The 24,763-nt window shown below is 43.1% G+C and overlaps 1 protein-coding gene across 1 annotated transcript in view; it reads right to left on the reverse strand.

The window, feature by feature from the left end:
* The window catches only part of LOC113116593 (threonylcarbamoyladenosine tRNA methylthiotransferase-like), a 157,639-nt gene that overhangs the window by 35,092 nt on the left and 97,784 nt on the right, over window positions 1-24,763 (reverse strand). The window contains exons 8-9 of the mRNA XM_026284832.1: window positions 11,737-11,917; window positions 6,808-6,870 (exon numbers count right to left, since the gene is read on the reverse strand). Of these exons, the coding sequence (XP_026140617.1) occupies window positions 6,808-6,870; window positions 11,737-11,917 (244 nt within the window). The remainder of the gene's footprint in view (window positions 1-6,807; window positions 6,871-11,736; window positions 11,918-24,763) is intronic.

Genomic DNA, 24,763 nt, shown 5'->3' on the forward strand with positions numbered 1-24,763 from the left:
CCACAGAGTGATCAGACAATACAATCAGTAATATAGAGACGGAAGAGTTAGATGAAATTAGAGATGGGCTGAGAAATATGCCATCTATCCTAGAAAAAGTCTCATGTCTGTTAGATAAAAAGTGAAGTCCTTTGATGAAGTATTCTGGATTCTCTACGTTCTGTGATAAATTGATTCAATATCTTAGATGATGGGTTAGTTGTAGTATCAGGATGAGATTTATCCAGTGCAGGATTTAAGACAGCATTAAAATCACCACCCCTCACTAAAAGACAATCAGCTGCTCGAGTAATATATTGGAAATATTTGTCTGTCTCATTCGGGCAGTAAATGGAAACCAATGCAAACCTGTCATTATGTATTTTTCAGAGTATAAAAGAAAATCTACTCTCATTATCATTCCCCGTTCTGTTCAATAGTTAAATGCATCCTCCTATCCACCAGGATAAGCACCCCTTTCATTTTATTATAAGAACAAGAGAAGGCTTCCAGTTTGTAATATTTGTTTTGAAAATGTGTCACATCACATTGTTTTAAATGGGACTCTTGTATAGGGCACAGGAAATCGATTTGCGGTGCAAATATTCTAATATACGGGCACGCTTAATAGCAGACTTTAGGCCATTCATGTTCAGTGATGATATATTTAGATCATGCATTGTGTGCTCATATTGCAACACAAAAGCAATGCACTACTGCCAGTAACATGTAGACGTTAGTATATATCCTACACACCAATCCATCTAGATGCATAATCCTTTTAAAGAAAATCATAATAAATAAAAGTATTGATGTCTGTTGATGGGCATAGGAAAAAAAAGAAAAAAAAGAAAGAAAAAGGAACAATAGACAACTATGTACAAAATCCAAAGCAGACAGCACATACCCGAGAGTGTGGGTCTACATAAACAAAAGAAACACATGTTGATGCAGGACCAGTCCACTTCAGTGCAAGACATATCACCAAAAAGGCCCAGTGAGCCAAAAACATAATGTTCCAACCTGCTCTCAATTAGCCCGAAAAAAATAGAATACTGAATATATTTTAAACAATATATATTCCGTATTTTCCGGACTATAAGTCGCACTTTTTTCATAGTTTGGCTGGTCCTGCGACTTATAGTCAGGTGCGACTTATTTGTCAAAATTAAAGGTGCTGTAGGGAACTTTTGTAAAAAATGTATTTTTTACATATTTGTTAAACCTGTCATTATGTCCTGACAGTAGAATATGAGACAGATAATCTGTGTATAAATCAAGCTCCTCTGGCTCCTCCCAGTGTCCTATTACCATTTGCAGAAACTCCATCGCTCCTGGTAAAAAAACAACCAATCAGAGCTGCGGTCCGTAACTTTGTTTGTGTTCAAAATGTAGAAAAATGTATATAATAAGCGAGTACACCATGAATCCATTTTCCAAACCGTGTTTTTAGCTTGTCCTGAATCACTAGGGTGCACCTATAATAAGTGTTTATATTCGGACTATTTTAGATTGCTTCGGGGGTACCGCGGCGGAGTAACCCAGTACCTTTGTGATTCTTCATAGACATAAACAGAGAGAAGTAGTTCCGGCTACGATGTTCTTCCGCAAGACGCAAGCAGTTCTGTTTATTAAACGCTAGAGCGTCAAAAGTTCCCTACAGCAGCTTTAATTTGACATGAACCGAGAGAAATGAACGAACATAAAACATGACTGTCTCCAGCGGCGAGAGGGCACTCGATGCTGCTCAGTTCTCCTGTAGTCTACACTGAAGACATAGAGCGCCCTCTAACGGCTGGAGACAGTCATGTTTTCTCTTGGTGCTTGGTTCTAAATAAATGTGACAATGTTCACTTTCACTTTTTTACAGTCCAGTGTGACTTATATATGTCTTTTTCCTCATCATGACGTATTTTTGGACTGATGCGACTTATACTAAGGTGCGACTTATAGTCCGAAAAATACGGTATATAAAATCAGTCAATATTATTTACCAACCAGTGGACCAGCATACAGGACAAGGGCAAGATTCCAAGAAGAGATTAAGAAGTGACCATGGCCATGTTGCTATTGTCCTCTTCAGGGCAGTTAAGGCTGATTTATACTCCTGCGTCGACGTCCAGTACACACTCAAACCGCTGGTGTGCAGTGTCCACGAGCATGTTACTGTCTGTCCTGCAGACCACGACCAAAGCCGAAGAAGAAGAGGCTCGTTGGAGAAGTATTATAGCCGTGATGGTGGCAAATAAATATCAAATCATTATATACTTATTTAAAACTACAAAAAGGAGATAACGGAGCAGAAAAAAGACATGGCATTCTTTCAATCTCCAGAAGGATTTGTATCACAGCAGATCAACATTGTTTGTCGCTGACAACTACTGATGTATAATGCTATGTTGTATAATAAATGAAAAGACACTTGTTCTACGCTTCGTTTTATTTTATACAAGAAGGTGTAACAATACAAAATATTAAAGTGCACAAACACACAAAACTTAAGTAACTTGGGTAACTCAATTAAGAATTGGCGCACTGTTCGATTTTTGGAGAGGTGCACGTCAGGTTACAGCGTAGGCTACGGTTTAGGATGTGCGTCTATGGGTAGGCTATGGTGTAGACGGGGCAAAATAGGAGATATTTTCACCGGATACACCTGCCGAGCACCCTTCAGGATTGGTGACCTGTCATGAAGAAGATGGGAGTATGCGTCCGATCAGAGTTTTTCCTTCCGCCATACACGCGATGTGCTCGGTCGGTCTCGATGTCATGGTCTTACAGTGAAGGGATCCACCTGGAAGGTTTAGCCCTGAGGAAGCACCCAAATTGTTATTTCTCCTGTGCCTTTCTTCAATGTCCGTCATTTTTTTCGGTGAGTTGTTCCAGCTGTGTTCTTAAGTTTGTGACTGTCCTGAAAACTATGCCTGCATTGCTGCCGAAGGGTCATGTGATCTCAGACCTCTTGAGAAAATAATGAGTTGTATAGAACAAGAACAACTTGATTAATAAAGCCTTTGCACTCATTTGGGTAAATCTAATAGGTTATTAATTAATTGCACTAATTAATTGCCAAATTAGTTCAACCACTCATAATTTTTTATTTGAAAGCAAAGATTACCGATCCAATTAAAAAGTCTTAGTGATAAAGCCAGCTGTAATTAAAACGAACCTCCAGGAGACTGAGCGCCTCAGTGCTTGAGCTCCTGACAGATCTGTGTCAAACGACAAACTACAACTAATAAAGAGAGAGCTGCGAATCAAGCTGAACTACAGATGAGTTCCCCCCACCGCCTCTGAGACAGCAGCAGGACCACAAACAGAGGTCAATCACAGAGCGATGATGAAGAGTCCATCAGACACTGGATTCAGAGTACTGAGAATCAGGAGTGAACCGATGAGATCTGGTCATATGAAGGAAATCAGAGTGGGCTGATAAACGAGCTTTAAACTAAACTGCTGCTGACTCAATTACACTTTAAAGAATGGGCAACACAGGCGTGTGTGAGGAACAAACTGTGGAGACATCTGTGTGTGTGTTTCTCACAGCTGATCTGCTCTTTATTGTGGTGAAGCACAAAGCTGGATCCGCACCGGAGCTCAGAGAGGTGCTGCTGTGTCCCGGGCCGATCGCTGCTCACACACAACATTGTACTCTGCTCAATACTCTTTGACTGTGACTGATGGGCCATGCTCACTGCCATCTGGCTGCAGAGAGATCACATAAATCACTGCCCAACACTGAGCTCCTGCCTTCATTATACATCTGTACACAATATCAGCCTCTTCATGCCTGTTCACTGCACACACACACACACACACGCACACACACTGATACTCACACACGGATACACTCGCACACACACACACACCGATACACTCACACACAGATACACACCGATACACTCACACACCGATACACACACACACACTGATACTCACACACGGATACACTCGCATGCCCACACTCACACACACCGATACACTCACACACACACACACACACACACTGATACTCACACACGGATACACTCGCATGCCCACACTCACACACCGATACACTCACACACACACACACACACACACACACACACACACACTGATACTCACACACGGATACACTCGCATGCCCACACGCACACACACACACACACACACCGATACACTCACACACAGATACACACCGATAGACTCACACACAGACACACACCGATACACTCACACACCGATACACACACAGACACACACCGATACACTCACACACACTCATACTAACACACTCACACACAATTCTTTCTCTCTCTCTCTCTCTCACACACACACACACACACACACACACACTGATACTCACACACCGATACACTCACACACACACACACTGATACTCACACACGGATACACTCGCATGCCCACACTCACACACCGATACACTCACACACAGACACACACCGATACACTCACACACCGATACACACACAGACACACACCGATACACTCTCACACACTCATGCTAACACACTCACACACAATTCTTTCTCTCTCTCTCTCTCTCTCTCACACACACACACACACACGTGTGTTTTTGTGTAAAGTGTGTTCATCCCATAGGTGTAATGGTTTTTATTCTGTAGAAACTGTATATTCTATGTCCCTTCACCAACCCTACACCTAACCCTAACCCTCACAGGAAACTTTGTGCATTTTAAAAAAAATAATACTTTTGTGATTTACTAGCTTGTTTCCCCTTTGGGACCTCAATTTAGGTCCCCATCTTGACACAAATCTCCAAGAGTTGGTGTGTATTCAGGTTTGAGCCCCCACCAGAGTAGAAAAACATGTACACACACACACCTCAAAAACACATGATAAAGATCTTTGTAATGACTGTCATGCATTTAATTTGTATATATACAGAAAAGACTGCGCTACAGCACTCATTAACCTTCTGATTCAATGTGTGCAGCTGCTGTAACAACTCAAAAACAAAACAACAACAAATATAATAATCAAGATAAACAAGCGATTTCCTTGACATTAAACCTGGCTAAGTGTTTATTACCATTAATTCATCAGGTTTGTGCTGCAAGAAACGAGACCGTTGTGTTGTGTTGTGATCCCAGCAAACACAACACAACAACAAAAGAAATCTCAGAAAATCACTTATGAATTGAGATTTAGCGCAAGTGAGGGACATGAAGGGAAGCACATTAAAATCTCCAGCAACAAAAGCAAGGCTCATTTCTGTCCAGCGCTGCCTGGCGCTGACCCCAGCTACACCGGACACACAGCCAGAGCCGCTCGCTCTCAGCACAGCCTTCAGCAGCACGACCCAAAGCCCCAGTCGTGTGGACACACACACACACACACACACACACACACACACACACACACACACACACACACACACACACACACACACACACACACACACACACACACACACACACACACACACACACAGAGCTCATTTCTGAAACTCTGTGACATCACAACTGATGTCATTTCCAGCAGAGCTCCTGTCCTCGACAAGGGCTCTCTACACGGAGTGAAGCAGCAAATCACTGAGCAGACTCTTACTCTCATCACACTGCTCCGTGTGTGTGTTCACGGTGTGTGTGTGTGTGCACTTTGGATGGGTTAAATGCAGAGCACAAATTCTGAGTATGGGTCACCATACTTGGGTGCATGTCACGTCACTTTCACTTCAATCACACACACACACACACACACACACACACACACACACACACACACACACACACACACACACACACACAATTACTCCAGGCACATCTTGCAATGTAAGAACATGTATGTGAAGAGCGATGTGAAAAAGCCTCAGGAATCACGGCCATGTGTAATTACTGTGCTAACGACTGGGGGAGGGGCTGGGGGCGGGGCTACCTTATGCAAATAAGCATCAATCCTTGATGCATTCAGATTTAAATGTAAAATAAACACAGGCCTCATGAGCTCAGACTGAAGCGAAACACACGAGGAACAGATCTGTGACACACAGCAACACCGCACGATCTGATCAAAATCAATCACACACACACACACACACACACACACTAACACGTGTCATCTGTGGAATACATGACTGATCCATCCCAGCATTCTGCAGTGTTCCTGCATAAATGACACTAAACTTATCTTACAGGAAGCTGGCTCATTATCAGCAGAATAATCTTCTGATCCACACCTCACATTCACATTCAGCCCGAGCAGTGAGCTTCAAATCATGTTTTAATGTGGACCTGAGGTTTCTGAATGACCTCTGACCTCTGACCTGCGTTCAGAGCACAAACTCAAGGAGTGTCCTCTTCATCACACTCAGACAGAGAGAGAAGAGCACAGATCTGGTTTAGGAGTCCCTGCACGAAGATCTGTTCACTCACATCAGCCTAGATGCATTCTGATCCTTCCCTCTGACCTCTGACCTCTGACCTCTACCTTTAATCTCAGACATAAGCAGACTGTAAGAAACGACAGGATACACACACAACACACAGATCAACGTCCACTGAAGAGAGAAAACATGTACAGAAGCTGAAAGCAGGAAGTGTTTTAAAAGCGTGACCACAGATCTGCTGTTCTCTGGTTAATGAAGATCAGTGTCAGAATGAGACGAGAGCATTCAGAGACTGCAGCGTTTCTGTGAGAGAGTCACGTGAGCTCAAACAGCACACCGATATCACTCATCACTGTACATCTCAGCTTTAGTTTAATAATAACCTCTCTCTCTATGGAACTCGATGCACACACATAAATAAATGAAACCGCATTAACATCTATATTAAACATAGGTTAAAACCCAGCGTCTCTTACCTTGTGGTCGTAAGGGTTGTAGGAGTGGAAGAGGGCAGAGAGCTCTTTGGTTCTGTGTTTCTTCTGTGAAAGAGAAAAAGAACAACAAACCCCAGAGTTAATTAACTGAAGAATGAAACCAAAATCAAGTCTGAACTCTGAAGGCCATCAGACAGAGGAATGAAGAACAAACACTTGAAGGGAAGAAAATGAGGATATTTGCCCTCAAGACCTCTCCGTTTCAGATAAAAGCTCATACTTCCCTAATGTGTAATGAGATGCAAATGCTGAGCACGGAGGAGATGTGATGGATTCTAATGCAGTCACGAGTTCAAGGAAGGCTAATCATGTGCAATTATGCAGCGTCTAGTTGAAGAGAAGTCATGTTTCACAGCCAGTGGGGATGTCTCTATAATACACACATCACATATCTGATTCACATCATCAGAACGGTGACAAACATCTGAGAGAATGGCTGTAAGACTCAATTACACTGAAAATAGTAAATGGAGTCACCATTCAAGAGTATCTTGCATCCGCAGGACTTTTTTTTGGGTCCGATACTGATTTTAACAAACACTTATCGTCCGATTCCGATTATTTTAACAGACTTTATTATGATTAATCTTTCATTTTTGTTCTCCTACATTGCATTCCTACAATCCAGAAGCACTTTAGCTCATGAGATCTGTCAGACACACAGTACTGAAACCCTCTTGAACATCTGATATAACAGATCACAGATGAACAGAGAACACTGTAAACAGCTGAACGGACGTCCTGCGATCACACGCAGACACCAGAGTGAATCCATGCCCCCGTCTGTGCCCTGCGTCTCCATCTCTCTGAGTGTGATCAGACAGAAGAGGAGAGAGCCTAGCGAGAGACCTTCAGAGAATACACTCCACAAACCACACATCTTCATTCGGGGGGAAATAGGAGCCGGAATTTGATCAGAAAAGATGAACCCCGGAGTGACCTTGAGAAACTCAATATTTCAGTCTATTAGGGCCGGGGTCCTGAGATCACAGCGGCCCCGAAGCAGCAGGCCGAGGTGAAAAATCATCTCCATAAGCCAAAGAACCACTTCTCCCTTCATCTGAAGCCGTCGCTCAGCCTCAGAGACGTCCAAGGGCAAGACAGACAAAGCTCACTGTAGGGTTTTCTTAGAGCAGATCTAAATGAGACAATCATATGATGTGATGCTGTAGAGCAGGGAATCAGTGTGTTTCCTACAGTTCCTCCTCCGCTGGAGCTCGCACAGACTCAGGAACAGAGCAGTCAGAGGATCCTCAGAACTAGGGCTGATTGTATTGCCACAACTACATTTGTTTTTTATCTAGGAATCCTGATTTTTAACAGAAATATTACCAAAGATTAGAATTAGACACTCATGCCGGTGATAACAGTAAAGAGTAGGGATCTCCAATCAGGTACAGATGTGATCAGCTAAACCGATGCTTCCAGCTTCATACAGACGTTTCTTCTGGTGCACGCGCCCGGCCCAAAGTGAGGTGCTTGATCAGTCTGGCTGTGACCCCGGCTACAAACACAGGTCAAGTCGAGGTGATGCGTGGAGTCGGCTCAGGTGGTTGTTCTGTGTGTTTACCGTACATTTATTTCTTTGTGGTTTTGTTGAATTAACATAAGCATGTACTGCACGTTTACAAATCAAAAGTGAATCGGCCATTTCTCCAGTCCTAGTCAGAGGTGACAGGAGTTACAGCAAGGCTAGATCATAAAGGACATAAAGACAGTTAACTGCAGCTCTGTCAGGAACATGAGGAGTCGTTCTCATTAAACGTGTGTATTGGCCGCTGCATGGATATAAATATTCAACAGTAGAAGACGAGCGTCTCCAGATCAGTGACTGATTGTGATCGTGTGCTGCTTGGCTCTGCACAAAGTGTGAAAACATCTCCAGCAGATGGAGATCATATAGAGACATGATGCTATTCATAAATCCAAACTGAACATGCATCTGTCACCACAACAACGATGAAGGATGGCACCTCATATACTGTCCATCTGCTGGACTCAGATCCGTGATGTAATGGACACACGCTCCTGCAGAGTACTGGACGCAGCATCCAGCAGCACGAAACAGAGCTCACCGTCAGGAATACTCTATCCCACAATGCAATGCATGCAACTTCAACCTCAAGTTTTATCCCATTGCTTTAACTGAAAAACTCTTTTTTGATCTAATACGTGTTCGTGCAACCCAAAGTTCAGAGGTAACACATTTACATTTGGGTATTTGGAAGATGCTTTCATCTAAAGTGAATTACTGTTTACTCATCTCTCAGTCTTCACCTGTGTGTGTTGACTTTGGTGCTGCTACCGTCACACATCAGATCATTTCCACCATCGCCAGAAACATTTCTGATTATCAGTGTTGTGCTGCACAATGTTTGTGTGGAAAGTGTGATTCACAGATGAATATAAAGATCAAAAGAACTACATTTCTTTGAAACAGAAATATTTTGCAACATTATATATGTCTTTACTGTCACTTTTGATCAGTTTACTGCAGCCTTGACAGATATTTTTATTTCCACAAACTTTATGAGTTGTTTTAAAGCTAATGTTCCATTCTTCATTACAATGTGAGACACAGATTCGTCTGCACGTGGTGCTGAGCTCTCTCCTCCACAGGAAGTGCAGTGATGTCACTGCCTGTTCCCATCAGAAAGCTCTTTAAGCGGTCTGAGATGTCACACGGATAACCAGCACGCTGTAGATCTGAGGGGACACTTCTCATGGTGACGGGGGTCTGGCTGAATGATTTAGAAATGAAGAGTCTGTTCTGGTCTGATCGTGAGCGACATCAGTTTAGTTGTTGTTTTGTTCCAGTTTTCCCCGTGAAGCTTGCATCGGTCGCTCCAGGCCTTGCCCATCTGTCTTAATTTTAAGATGAATTTGTTTTCACATGTGTTGGGTATTCCTCACCGGTTCCTGTGCAGAACTGGCAGAAGCTTTGAATCCAGATCCCCTTAACTTTGACTGAGGAAGCTGCCTTAATTTCCCCAGGTCAAAGAGAGCCTCCGAGGCAGACGGGCTGTCAGGGTAAACACCTGTCCGGCTGGAAAGAGCAACATTCCTGGAGATCATGCCAATTTATCTCCGCTAACGCTTCCCTCACTCGGGAGTAATTATGCCAGTCTGGAGGCTCCCAGTTTTCCCATCTCCTCCGGTGTGCCAGATCTGCTCGGCCCGAGTGATAACACCAGGCCATCCATCACCCCACAGCGGCTGCTCTGAGACAGACTGAACGTGCTGAGCTCCCGACACACATCTGGAGGAGTTATTAATGCAGAGCTGACCCGCTCTGAAGGGTCTGGAAGAGGGCTGCAGGTGCCAGGTGGGTCTGGGACGTCCCGAAAGACTAAACCTTCAGAAGCCCTGACCCCGCTGCTAGAGAGAAACTGACCTGCAACACCAGCAAACACACACGAGCTCCACCACAACACCACCATGACCCGCTATCACACATGCCCCTGAACGTCAAGTCACCTTTATTTATATAGCGCTTTAAACAAAACAGATCGCGTCAAAGCACTGAACAACATTCATTTGGAAAACAGTGTGTCAATAATGCAGAATGATAGTTAAAGGCAGTTCATCATTGAATTCAGTGATGTCATCTCTGTTCAGTTAAATAGTGTCTGTGCATTTATTTGCAATCAAGTCAATGATATCGCTGTAGATGAAGTGACCCCAACTAAGCAAGCCAGAGGTGACAGCGACAAGGAACCGAAACTCCATCGGTGACAGAATGGAGAAAAAAACCTTGGGAGAAACCAGGCTCAGTTGGGGTCAGTTCTCCTCTGACCAGACGAAACCAGTAGTTCAATTCCAGACTGCAGTGAATGATTCTAACTCCCTATAACCAGTGTGAAAACATGAACCCCAATTTTAATGTCTTTTCTTTGTCTTTCTGTCCACTATAGTAAATACATTAAGATCCTCTTAATTGTTTTAAATCTTTATATCTCGGTCAAATCTGTTGCTCTTACGCAACCCATCGAGATCTCTCCGATCATCTGATCAGAGGCGGGCTAGGGCAAGACTTAAAATGAGACGGGCTTCAGCATTTTCTGTGCTGCCCCTAAACTGTGGAATAGTTTTCCATGGTTTATCACATCTGTTAAAACACTGTCAGATTTTAAGGCTTAGTTAAAACTCACTTAGTGCATTACAGAGATTCATTAAATCACTTTCAATTATTTTGCTATGTTTTGCTTAGAATGTTGTTCTATATGTATTAATGTGAAGCACTTTGTTTAACTAGGAGTTGTTTTAAACCGTGCTCTAGAAATAAACAGACATTGAGGATAAAACTGACACAGGACACAGGCGTTTGTGTCTCCAAAAACACCATGATGGATCTGACGGATCCGGTCTCCATTAGAGCTCATCTATAAAAGAAACAAGCCGGACGTTTGAGGACAGATGATTTTATATCATGTAAAAACATATACTGGTATTATCATGAACGGTAAGATATGACACACTCCGACTAAAGCTTGCTTCATCGAATACAGTATGAACGGCTAAATGAGAAGTTAATACAAGTGTAAGATTGCAAAAGAAAATTAACAAATATGAATCTTAGAGTTTTTAGTAGTGCTGGGCAACGATAAAAATTTGTATTTGCAATTAACTCCCATTATTGTCTGCAATAAAATGCAATTAATCACATTGTTATGCACAAAACTAATAAAGAATTCAAAAGCAGTGTATTGAGCTCCCTTTTTTTTTTTAAAGTAGGCCTACTGCTTTATGAACAAAAGTGTGATAACATTTGTTTGCAAACACTTTCAATAAATAAGCGGCTTTTTACAGCTGTGTTCCTTTTTATATTTCTTGTAGCCTAAATCTCAACTTATAACATTAATGTATTTTTAATGTGCTTTTAATTCCTAATAAATCTGCCTGTCGTCTCACCACGTGCGCTGGAACCTGCTCCATCTTGGCCGCTGGAGTCCCAGGCCGAGGGTAGAACTGGTTGATGAAGAGGCTGGGGAAGCGGTACTGTCTCACCAGCTCCATCGTCTGCTCAAAGTCCTCGTCCGTCTCTCCTGGGAATCCACAGATGATGTCTGTGGCGATAGTGATGCCAGGAACCCTACCACACAAGAGACACCGTGTGATGAGGATATAAACATGAGAAGCGTTGTGTAAAACATCTTTCAGCACTTGAGTAGCCTCATGAGGACAATCCTATACACCGTGTGGAGCAGTGTGAAAACGGTGTGTGCAACACAACACAGTGACTGCAGCTAGTGAATGTGATCGTGTTCTCACACATCTCCTCAACCATCGACCACCGGCCACCGGTCTGATTACATTAGGAGCTCTGCAAAGGAATCCATTCATTGATTTCTTTGTGCACTGATCTTTAACCAACAGAAAAATCAATCAATCTGGAAGCTGGCTTTCAAGTAAGCAGCTCTATTGACAGGAAGTTCAGTATGGTCAGTACTAGACTCAAACATCATGTGGCAACTTTAGAAAACACGGCTGACATTCATCAGCTAATAACGTGCATGAATCCTGAAGACGAAGAGGTCAGATGATTTGAAACATTATGGAAAGTTATAAACATTTAATAAAATAAATCTAGAGAAACAGACTGAAGATGCTGAAACTAACGTACAGCATGTGTGTTCTCACTCTTGATCTGGAGGAAATGACTAAAATTATTGTGCCATCAATGAAACTTAACCTCTGTATTTTCTGATATCTGTTAGATCTTCTTTCCTCGTGATATTACTGAAAGCCACGCTCTCGCCTCCACTCATATATATTTATCGACACTTATTCCACCATAATGCTCATTCTTCACTGCATTACGATTCTCTTTATATTTCTGGCAGATGACCGTTCAAGCGTTGTCCTTAATATTCACGATGACCTGTATGCATTAATGAGTTTCTGATGGACATGGAGGGATCCAGGTGAAACTACTCGACCCAGAGCCGATATGATGGAAGACGGTCAGTTCTGGGATGTGTGACCCACAGGGAGTAGGAGCCGAAGGAGCAGTGTGGAAAACATATAACACAATTTGACTGAGAATGAAAAAAAAAGAACAGAACAAACAGAATAGCAGCAAAACCAATAAAGTAATGGTTTTATATTGAACACTTGTGCACTCGAGGATGCCTTCATGTGACATCCTGAGACCAGTTAAAGGCATTTTCTCATCTACTTCTTTCACCCATGGGACACAAAGATCAAGCTTTTTTGTAGAATTCACTTGTTATTTCTATCATATGAATGAGTGGAGACTTTCAGGCAGAGCTTTCAAGCTTAAAAATAACACAGACGCATCATGAAGCTATCAAGTGTGGACACCTACATCTATTTCCATGCCATCACCCAAGAAGAACCAGACGCAGAGACGGCACTGAGACATTCAAAATGAACAGAAGAAAAACAATTAAGCAGCAAGATTTTTGGCAAGTCACTGTTCTTGATATGACACATTTTGGGCATTAGGTCCATTAGGTTCTGGTCCACTACTGGAACAAGTGCACACGGCCCTTCCTTAAGAAATAATTCTGTGTTAGTTTGGAACATAACTGATCTCAGGATGACACAACAGCATATTAGAAGTGCATTAGAGGAACCACACACTTCACGACTCCTCATCTTCCAGTCTGGAGTGAAGAAGCCTTGAAAGCTCATCAGCAAGTGCACTGAGAGCCAGCGCGATGGACTACTTCCCTCCAAATCCATTATGTTTCCCAGCTCTTCAGCCTCTCCATCCGTCTGTGGAGAAAAACAGGCTAAAGAAAAGAAGAAAGCCAGTGACTGAATTGGATCCTCTCTAAAGCGAGCAGACTCTTTCGGCGTCTGCTATCCCACAATGCTTGCCTGTGTGTGCTGGCAGATGGAGGTCCTTTGATGCTTTGTTGGCTTGTTGGACATGATTGCACTCCACTCTGTTTTTGGGCTTATTAGAAAGCATGGAAAGCCCCCGGGGTCACGGTCACAGCCCACAGCAGCTCCCGTCCCTTACATTCAGGCTGTGTAGTCAGTTACAGCCAAGCGAACGCCCCAGCCCTGAACTACAAAACACTGACATGAAAGGCCGAGGTCTCGACCTGGAGCAGATCCAGAAGTGCAAATGTTGCAAAGCAGTTAATGAGATGCACTGAAGGAATATAAACAGCAGCCGCCACAGGAACTGCTTTCACATTGAGCATCCTAGACGCTGGAACAGTACACGTTGGCAAACAAACAGGGTCTTGTTTGTTAATCAGCCACCCAATCAGAAACACACACACCAACCCAGCAGACCCTGACTGTTTGGTCATTTCATGTGAACCATGGCGCCAAAAGAGAATGGGGACATTTAATTGCAAACAAAGTAGTGCGAGTGACAAGTGCCACATTGTCTGAGGCTATGTGAGCATTAACGAGCCTCTAAATGTCCAAAGGCCACACAAAACAAATGAGAAGTGCACAAATAATGGCTTTAGCACATGACAAAGGGCACATTTCGCAGGAAGGAGAAATGTAGCCAAGCAACCCCAGAAACAGAAACCTGACTCTCGGCTGAATCAAATGAAAATAAACTGCGACCTGAGACTCACTCTCTGGTGCTCGGTCTCGAACTCTGCTCCAGAACGAACAGTAATAGGAGCTTCATGAAGCCCAGAGAGGTCCCGCTATGTGTTCTGGGGTCAAGGTTTGGTGGATGGGTAAAACAGTTTCTCCTGTATCCCTCAGCACATCAATCTCTTGTGCCAGAACCTTCTGGCCCCTGTTTCTGCAGTGGATCCTATTACGGTCTGGCATGAAGATGGAAGAAGCTCGTCCTCGTGGCTGGAGCACCATTATCCTGGGTCAATGGCAGGTCTTGCAAGAATAGATCAAGTAAGCTTTCTCAAAAACACTGCATGTCCTCCTACATTGTGCTTGTGTATTGAGAGCAGTGAGGAATCTAATGGTACTCTTTCATACTCAAATGAGCTGAGCTTGGGCAGCACCAGCAGATCCCCACAGAAAGCTCCTGTGCCTCAGACTAATGAAGGGTGATCTGCTCATGTCACTCCTGACAGCGTGACAAAAAGGGCTTCACGGTTTGTCTAGAATTCAATCATAATGCAAGTAAGGAATACTTATATATGAAAACAGTAAATGCAAACAACACCATCTCAGTCAAATACTACATTTATTTTATGGCCTTACAGTCCAGCCTTTCATACATTTTTTTCAATAATGCAATTAAATAATAAATCTTGAGATAATGTGTGATGAGACCGAGCTCATCTAAGAGCAAACACTGCCCTTCACTTCCTGTGTGTGTTTACTCTTTATTCCTACCTGCACTTAAACCTGCTGCAGAACGTTTCCCAGCGGGGCTTAAATCTATTTAATTAAAAGCTACTGGATATCATCAAACTTTGAATTAGATTGGCAAGTGTGGGGCTAGGCTTTATGAAAAGAATTGACTCTCTGCAGTGAATTATTCTACTTTCTTTGTTTGTGGAGGCTCTGAAGGTGTGGGCCGGCGTGAAATCCTTCTCCCGGCATGAAGCTGCTTTCAGAGCGGTGTATTTACACAACAGATGTACACGAACACTCGCGGTGAAATGAAGACGCAAACAACTCTGCTAGAACAAAAGCAGCAGGGATAAGAGGAGACGAGGCAATCTGTGAAGGTAAACATGAACTCCTTCCTGCTCCCCATCAGTGCCCCGGGTCCTGGTCTCTGGAGCGGAGCGGAGGGAGATGTGGAGCACTGATGTGGGTGTGATCCACCTGAAGAACCTCCTCAGAGAAGGAGAACACCATCCAATTCACAGGAACTAAACCTTTTCATTTCACTCTCCAGGTAACAGAGTGATTCAATATTTGACTCAAGTTTAGTTCGGTTTTATTTTTAGCTGATTCCTGAACAATGTTCTTTTCTACAGCTCCACTAATCAGACAACGTGATGGACGAGAGTTTAACTACTGGAGCTCATTTAAACAGCCCTAATGCCAGTATAAAAAGGTCTTGACATCACACCTGATGAGTCTCCTGGACACACACACTAACCAGCTGTAGCAAGAGTAGAGACACTCGGCACACTCCAAATAAACTGATTTAACTGGAGATTTATATATTTATAAGATAGTTATTTAATAATAATAATTAATAATTAATACATTTAATTTCTCAGTAAAAACAGCAGCTTGATATGGTTGTGGTATTTTAAAACATTCAAAACTTGTAGCTTTTTAAGGGCATATTCCCGCCCCGTCTCCAGAGGAGGGTAGTGAGGTCATCTCTCTGCACTGCATACATACACCTAATAACAGCTGATAGAAGAAGCACGACCGAGCGAGAGAACTGGTGTTCAGCTGTACATATGGGAAGACAAACACACTGAAAGAGAGACGAAACACTACAGAGCTAATAAAGAGCGGCGATGGTCATTTAACCCTTGTGCATTGTTCAAATTCACTGGCCTTTCGTTATGTTCGGGATGAAAACATCCACTCAATTAAAGTGCTGTAAAAGTGTCAGATTCATATTTTTTCTCAATTCATTTTGCATAAATCTGTTAATCAACTTCAGTCCTGATCAAAACTACCAAATGTTTTTTTTTAAAATCCAAGATTTTAACTCTTTAACTGCCAAGTTCATAAATGATGTCATTTAAAACACACATAATTACTTTTTTTTTTTTAGTCTTTATAACAGTCTTGGGCATATCAAAGATTAGTAGCAACATTAGCTTTTGATGCATTTTTTGTTTTTGTGCAGCATTAGATTTAATTTTTTCTCCCTCATTTGTTGTTGGTGGCTGTTTTTGCCCCATTGACTTCCATTATAATGACATTTTTTGAATGCAAAGGCATGACACCATATAATCATGCATTCTTCATTGTTTGTGGTTTTCCCTGTTGGGAAGAGGTAAAATTTGTTATTTTTACAGTTGATCACTAGCTGGGACCATTAACCCTTTGGATAGGCCTGTGGAAAAAAAGCTTAGTTTCTGACTTGTATATGAAGCTATATGGAGTATAACAGCATATTATATTGTAGCACTGAGGGCTTCACATGCACTGCTCCAGAGATCCATCCAGAAAGCTCTCTGTACAGCACACACTCGGCTCCAGCGTCACACAGAGGAGAAGCAGCGGTCTACACACACACTAATGCAGACAGAACTCTCTCGATATGAACCCTGAACGAGAATTTATCTGAGCAACACACAGACAGTAAAGCTCACGTCAAGCGCATTTCAATTTAACCCTAACGTTCATACACGCACACACACACACACAGAGACACACACGATCGCACACGTGCTCAAACACACACACGCTCACACACACACACACACACACAGACGCACACGCTCAAACACACACACACACATGCTCACACACATGCACACACACGCACACACACGCTCACACACACACACAGAGCGCTGCGGTCTGCTCTCCTCCCCAGCCGTGTGGTCTGTTTCTCTCGGGGGGGGGGGGGGGGGGGGGGGGGAGGGGGGGGGGCAGACTCTTCTAATTAAAGCAGCACATTGAGCTGTCTGTGTGTCACCTGCTGGCCTCACTTCTGCGCTTTCACTCCACACTCTTTTACACTCGTGGAAAGTGACCTTCACTGGTGTTCACACACTTCATGGAGCGCATACGTGTCGTGTTTGTTCTTTCTCTCCTGCGGTCACTGAGCCCAGGGTCACATTCTCACATCTCAACTCTCCAACATGGGGAACATCTTGAAGCTCGTCTGAAAGCACACGGTTTGATCAGCGCTGAATTCACAGAGGCTGGCTTTCAGGCGCACGGTGGAAAATTCCCTCAAAAGAGCTGCATCAAAGTGTGTGAGTGTTAAGAGAGAAAACTCATTCACAAATGAAGGAAGCAGAACAGATGCCAGGCCACTCGGCTCCTCAGACTGTTAAAGGTAGCTTCTCTGAACAGTCCTACTAGTTCCTGGTGCTCGTTCTGCTCCGGTGAAGGCATGATGTGTCCTCTGCTCTTCTACTGACCGCACGTGTGACACATCTCTGTTTCCGGTCATATTTTCCCTCCTGTTGTCAGGGATCAGCAGAAGAGTGGTCACTGATGTATTTTCCAGAAAGATGTGTGAAGGACAGACTCGTGCCTGAGTAGCAATGACTATAAAAGTAAATGATAGTTGAAAAAATCTGAGGATGCAAAGGTCACTAACTACATTTAAAACACAGAATAATGAATGAAATAATGAAGTTTCCCTTCAAGGACATCTGATTGCTTTCCAAAAAATGATCATAAGCAGCACACTACACAGCAAGTCTTTTCACCGTACCATGATGCATCTGTCTGACGCTTTTAAAAGCTAGAGCTGGAAATATTCAAAGGTCAATCCAAGTCATGTAGATTAGACGTGTGCTCAAGCCCTCAGTTTCTCAGAGAAGCAGCTGCTGAAAACATCCGTCCCTGGACTTCACCATCAGCCCACAAAATAATCAAGCGCTCAAAGCAATCAGTTTACCATTTCACTGGAGCGGTGCAAGCTTCATTAGCCCAGGCTCTGGGGTCCTAATATATACTTTCAATTAGCTGAGCGTCGAGAGAGCCACCATTAACCCCTGCTATCACTGCGTTTAGCCCGGGCAGCTCATCGGCCTCCGCAAGCGACCGGACGGGTCAGTCATGTGGAACAGAGTGCTCTGGATCTCTCTCTTTGAGTGTACTGAGAGCTGTACAGAGGAGGCAGAGGATCACTGCAGAGCGTACAGGACTCAGACACATCGGACGGACGGAGAGCGTACAGAAACACTTCATTCAGGTCAGCTGTGTAGCAGAAATGTTAGGTCTTCACTCCCAAAATACAAGAAAGACAAGCAGAGACTAATGCAAACAGTCTCAATATTTAATCTTTACTGGAATTAATGAAAATGTGAATAACATGCAGCAGAATATGACACAATTTAAGCTATTCCACACAAACATGAGAAACTGTTCAACTGAACTTGACTGCATGATCACATTACATGAAGAGCTCAGAAATGAGATACAGGGTCCACTGATGACCAGTGTGATGTCATCATTAGACACGTCACAGCTCAACGGACAAGCTGCAATAACCCGTGTAAGACGACATCATCATTATCTTTCGTTCTTTACGAGCTGAAGGTTGAAGCAGGCTTAGAATAAGACCTGACTCTGGTTCAGACACAACACCAGCTTTATTCTCCATCAGATTCCCAGCTATAGCTGTGTCATACTGATGTGTACGATGAGGCCAAATCACTCTTTCCTCCTCACACAACACCACAGTGCTCTCGCCACAACCTGATTCAGCAGTAACAGACATCCAGATTGATCTAGAACGTATGTGGGGTTTGCTTGTGTAGAAATGTGCATTCAGCGCAGATCCTCTCTACTACCAAACCACTGATGATTTGTGTTCTGAGCTGCAGACCACAGAGACGAGATCCACACACACCTGTGTCTTCCAGAGATCAGTCCTGGAGCGCAGAATGCCTGCTAACACTAAAGAGTGCACAAACACAGTCAGATCCATCCCTGGAGATCCAGTTTCCAGACCGAGGCTCAGTGTAACTGAATGTTGCTGGAGGCCTTTTTGGCTCATCTGAGGCATGAGAAAAACAATCATCGTTCCGCAAATGGATTTACACTTTAAACACACACACACACACACACACACACACGCTCCAGTGACACACCTGAACACACATGCAGAAGTGTTTAAGTGCTCACACATTCACACAGAGTCACTCTGAATCCTCACAGGAGCGCTCATCAACACGCCGTCTCACCGGTGTCTCCTTCCTCTGTAAAACAGACCTGTGTTTGCTTCTTCTCTCTCTGCCCTGCAGGTGCTCCACACTCGAATCCTCCGTGACTTCATGAACTCCTCAGGCTTCGTGAAAACAGATCCAGGTTCAAACGCCTCTCGTCCTCAAACTTCACGCTCTAATGTCAGCGCTTTAAACGGAGAGGAGATTTAAACACACCTTAAAGGCACACATTCTCACTCGCTGATTAAAGTGTTTTACTGCATGACAGGGAAAGTTAGACATCTGCATAGTGTGGAACCATTAACCTTACAATAACAGAAGTCATGGGTTTGGATATCACTTAGGTCTCTGACAGACGGACACATCTAGGTGAGACTGGTAACCTGTCATAAATAAACTGATGGTCACACTACAACTGCAGACGCCAGACACGCCAGACACGACCTGGAGCAGAGCGTCTCACACGGATCCAGTGAATCTGATCAATATCATCTCTCTGGTGTGACCGGTCCGTCCTGAATCAGTGCCATGCAGGTGTTGGGCTGATACAGAGGAACAACATTCAGGAACACAACTGCTCTGTTGGAGGCTCTTAGTAGTATATCAACTAGATATTCATGAGCACAACTGGATATCGGGTTTAATTTCTGAGGTCTGAGGGGAAAATAAATGGACAATTTGATCATTTCTGTACTTTTCTAGGATTTTTCCCAATCTTGTTACACGTGTGATATTCCCTACAAACAAACAAAACCAGTTGTACACACGGTCTGTTTGCTTTAAACACACAGAATAATCTGAATAATCAAAACTCGCTCTCGAGGAGATCTCTGCGAGCTTTCCAATCAGACAGAATCGACTGACCCGTGGACCCACAGAAATCACACGCACAGAGGGAAATTACACATCACCTACATTTGCAAGCATGATGGAATAAATGCAAATGGAGTAAAAAGCAAAGCCTGTCTGTAAATATGAAATCATTAAATTCATCTTCAGCATAGGCTGGCTTTCAATTACTGCAGGATATTTCCCAGGGGCTGGTGCTGAATCTCCTGTGCTCCGTCTGATCCTTCTCTCTGCCACCACAGCAGATTCCTGCTCCAACACAAGAACACTTCCAGAAACACCCCGAGGAAGAGGAAGAGCAGTGTGGGACGCAGATCTTCCCACAGGACGTGATTAGCTGTGTGTGCTTCCTCCAGACCTCTCCACCTGCTGCCTCATCTGTGTGCAGCGGGGTCACCGCGGGGTCACCGTAACCTGAATGAGATGCAGGAGATGAGCTTCTACGTGACCCCGCATCTCCCCCAGCAGGAGCCGAGCGTGGGGACCAGAGGAATGGACACGGGTCCCCGGGGCCACGGCACAGAGAGGCCTACCAGTATGAAATGTAAATGAAATGTCAATTTGGTTTATCATTGAACTTTGCAGTAATTCGACCTCAGGTCCAAAGGCCACAGGAAAAGAAATGCTAACAGTGACTCACAGAGGAGCAGAGTGAGACCTTAATTAAATCATGTAAAGATGACGGAGAGAGTTTGAGATCTGGCCTTTCGACGGATCACTTGACGGGTAACTGGAGTTTCCTGAGCACTTTTCATGCTAAATGACCCAACTTCAGTTGGAATCAGGACTGAAGCATTCATGAAATAAACTATCTGCCAGCAGTAAGTTAGTGTTTTTAGCTCCTGAGACAAAGCGAACTGTAAAGATGTGCTAGCACTGACTCATTCCACCGCTTCTCCACTTGAGCTCAACACATCACGGTTAGGAACCGTTCTCAGCCTGGAGCTATCTCTCTGTGAAATAAAACTGCAGACCGACAGAATTACCCCAAATGCTGTCCCAACTAGTCAAACTGCTGTCTGAACAAATAGTTTATTACTGAAATGTTAAGGCTTTGAGAGCTCCCAGCATGCACTGCAGGATGAATGAATTATGCAGTTGCTGTCTTATTGTTTTGTTGACCTCATTTAAAGATAGTTTTGTCATTATGTTAGTTATATGTTGTGCTCTGATGTAATCACATTTGTTGATAGCCACGGTTCTTGAGGTTAGTGTGTCCAGTATTGAGACCTAGAGTATGTTCAACCACTTATATCTGTAACCTGGATATCTTATTGTATATAACATTTGTAGAAAACAAAGATAGCATTGTCTATATATGAAACATAACACGTTTGTATTAGGAGCTCTGTCATCAGTCCCACAGTGGAAAACCAAAGTGGCTCAATTCTCACTCAGATCTGTCAGCCCTCTAACACATCACATATTTCAGATATTTTTCTTCAGAGTCATGAAAGCACATCCAATGTCAGCAATTCTGAACATGCAAAACAATTCACAGGCAAACTCTGTCTTCTCCATGCCTGCGATACACAACCTGGAGTTCTCATGTGATATTCGTTATGAACTGAATAAAGCAGACGACTCAAAAGATGTGTTGACTTCTCACTGATCTGAAAGCTTTTAGTCAGGATGAAACGGCCGAACACACACGTGTCTGCGCTCAGGGAATGAAAGGGCTGTGAAGGAGGTCACAGCTCTGTGTGTCTTTTGCATACTGCTGTTTACTCACCTGTGCTCATGAAGCATGTGTGACACCTGGGATCCAGTTTCACCGTTGTTCTGACACGCTAAAAGCAAGAAAGACCTCAATAACAGCCGTTAGACTTCACTCTCTCTGAGAGGAGTCTCATCTGCTCCATATGTTGCTCACCACATGCTTTCAATAACGAAACAGACACAAAGAAAACACTCCACCATAGACCCAGTATCTGATATGTTTGTCTTATTAGGCTGCCTGGACTTTTAAAATAGGCCAGTGTCAGAAACGTCCTCGCAGTTAAATATGAAACCTGAACTTTCTTCTGCTGTTTGTTGTGTGGTGACAATGTTATCCATCACACGCACATAGTTCTTATTCCGTTGCATGTCACAGCATCCTGAACGATCTCTTCCTCTCAGCTGTAGTTAATCCAACCGTTATGAAAACCGTGCTGATGAACTCCGACCCTGCACTGCATTTCTGAAGATCAGCTCTGTTTATTTAAGCTACATAAACCTGCATGAAACCTCGGTTTTCATTTAATTCACAAACATCTCGTTGCAGAACGGATAAAAAGAGATGTGGCCCAATTACACACATTTACATAAGCAGCAATTTGCTCTGAAGGTTTTTTCCATGTAATTTCATACAGCTGTTTAGATGTTAACTTAATCAGACACTTTGTTGTCAGAAAATACCCACTATTCAAACAACAGAATACAAACAGAAGGAGACCGCGGTTCTTTGTCATTATAAGACCAGGCAGAGAACAGAGACAAGTACAGGTCCAAGTAACCATGTTTTGATGATGGGCAATTACATTTTCAGTTTAATTCATTATGCCACATTAGTTGACTGATATCTTATGTCCTTTATACAGACGTTTAAATCTTTACAGATTTGTCCTCTGAAGATGGATTTCTTGTAGTAAACGCATCCAGAAAATCTCTCGAGCGACACACTGCGGTCACATCTGCAGACTCATGTAATACACTCGCACGCTTCAACGATCATCTCAATCACTGTTTTCAACTCACTGTTATAGTTTAGTTTAATGTGTAATCTACTTACTAACCAATAAAATAAACTTTAAATTACAGTGAGGTGCAGCTCCCTCACAGTTAACTTTAATGTTCTTAGTTAATGTGTGTGAGTAACTTGTATTTGCGTCTAGACACTTGTTTGTTTTTGAACTCATTAACTACAGTTCAAAGGAATTTCCTCAACAGCTCAGTCTGTGACGTGACAGACACAGCAGCAAACAAACAAACTCAACCATTAGTAAAGAATAATCAACTTCACTCTCAAACTACAGCAGGTCCAATGCTAGAGCCTTGAGGCACACCAAGATAAAGCAAACCATTCAAACAAATCAGAAATAAATAAGGTTTTCTCTGGTATAGCTCAGTGCACTTGACAGGTCCAGTGAAGGTCCAGCAGTCATCATCACTGTGGGCATCTCTGACCATCAGGTCTGTTCCAGCATCACACAATCCTTTCTGAGCTAAACTGATCAATGAAAGTGAAGTAGTAGCTGTAGGCTTCATTACTGTCCACAGACAGAGTTAATGAAACATTATTTATCTACAACCTTTTATTTTCCAGGCCCACATTTGCTGAACTTGCTGGGACACGGATGTGTGAAGACGTCTAGTGAACTCTCTCATGTAAACACACCGAGATCAATGTCAAAACTCTCTTCCTAAACAACTGCTGAAGGCTGTGTATGATCCGCTATATCAACGTCCCTTGATGATTTAGTTTTGGTGTTTCATGAGCCTGTCAATGTTTATATGTACAATACACACGTATATGTCCAGGTGACCTATGAGACGAATGACAGGTGAAGAGAATCACATTAACTATCAACCATCTGCTAATAACACACACAATACTGACTGCTTTCACTCTCAACACTACATCTATTAGCCATGTGATGACAATCCAGTTAAATTTATCCTTCAGTGGCTGTCATTAAGAAACAGTCTTAAACGTCATTTCTAGAGTACAGATGTCTTCTGTATGGACAGGTTTGGTTATATTTCTAGAAAGATCACATACTCCAGTGTCAGTGGGTATAAACAGCTCAATACATTACAATGAAATGACTCGGAGACAGAGATAACACACATCAAGTTATTCCAGTTACCAATGACAGAAGACACCAGTACAACAGTAGGACAAGTAACCTGAGGAAATGTAGAAGAGGGAGAAACTTCTGAGACTGTCAAAGCAGAGTGTGATTTTAGCATCACTAGCATCACTAAAGTGAACTGCAAACATTTCCTGGTCACACTTCCTGTTTGCCGTTTCCTGTCCCCAATGAGTCAATGATAATGTGTCGGTCTGCTCAAGACAAGGGTCAAATCTGCTTCTACAGAAACCAGAGGCTGCTATATTGTCAATGTGTCACTCCTCTGCGTCACATTAGAAGTGACTATATTACAACAACCTCTTATTGTTTCATATTCTGGCAGATGTTTATCAGTGTGTTTGTGTTCTGGAGGCTCTCGATCAGTGTGTGTCCCGACTGATATCTGTGATGTCATATTCCAGTCGCTGACAGACATCAATGTCCAGGTGTATTACTGACCTCCTCAGCACAAACAGATCTCTGTTTTAAAGCAGATATCGTCAGCATACGGAGAGA

This window comes from Carassius auratus, chromosome 16 (genome assembly GCF_003368295.1).
Source record: "Carassius auratus strain Wakin chromosome 16, ASM336829v1, whole genome shotgun sequence".
Taxonomy (NCBI): Eukaryota; Metazoa; Chordata; class Actinopteri; order Cypriniformes; family Cyprinidae; genus Carassius; species Carassius auratus.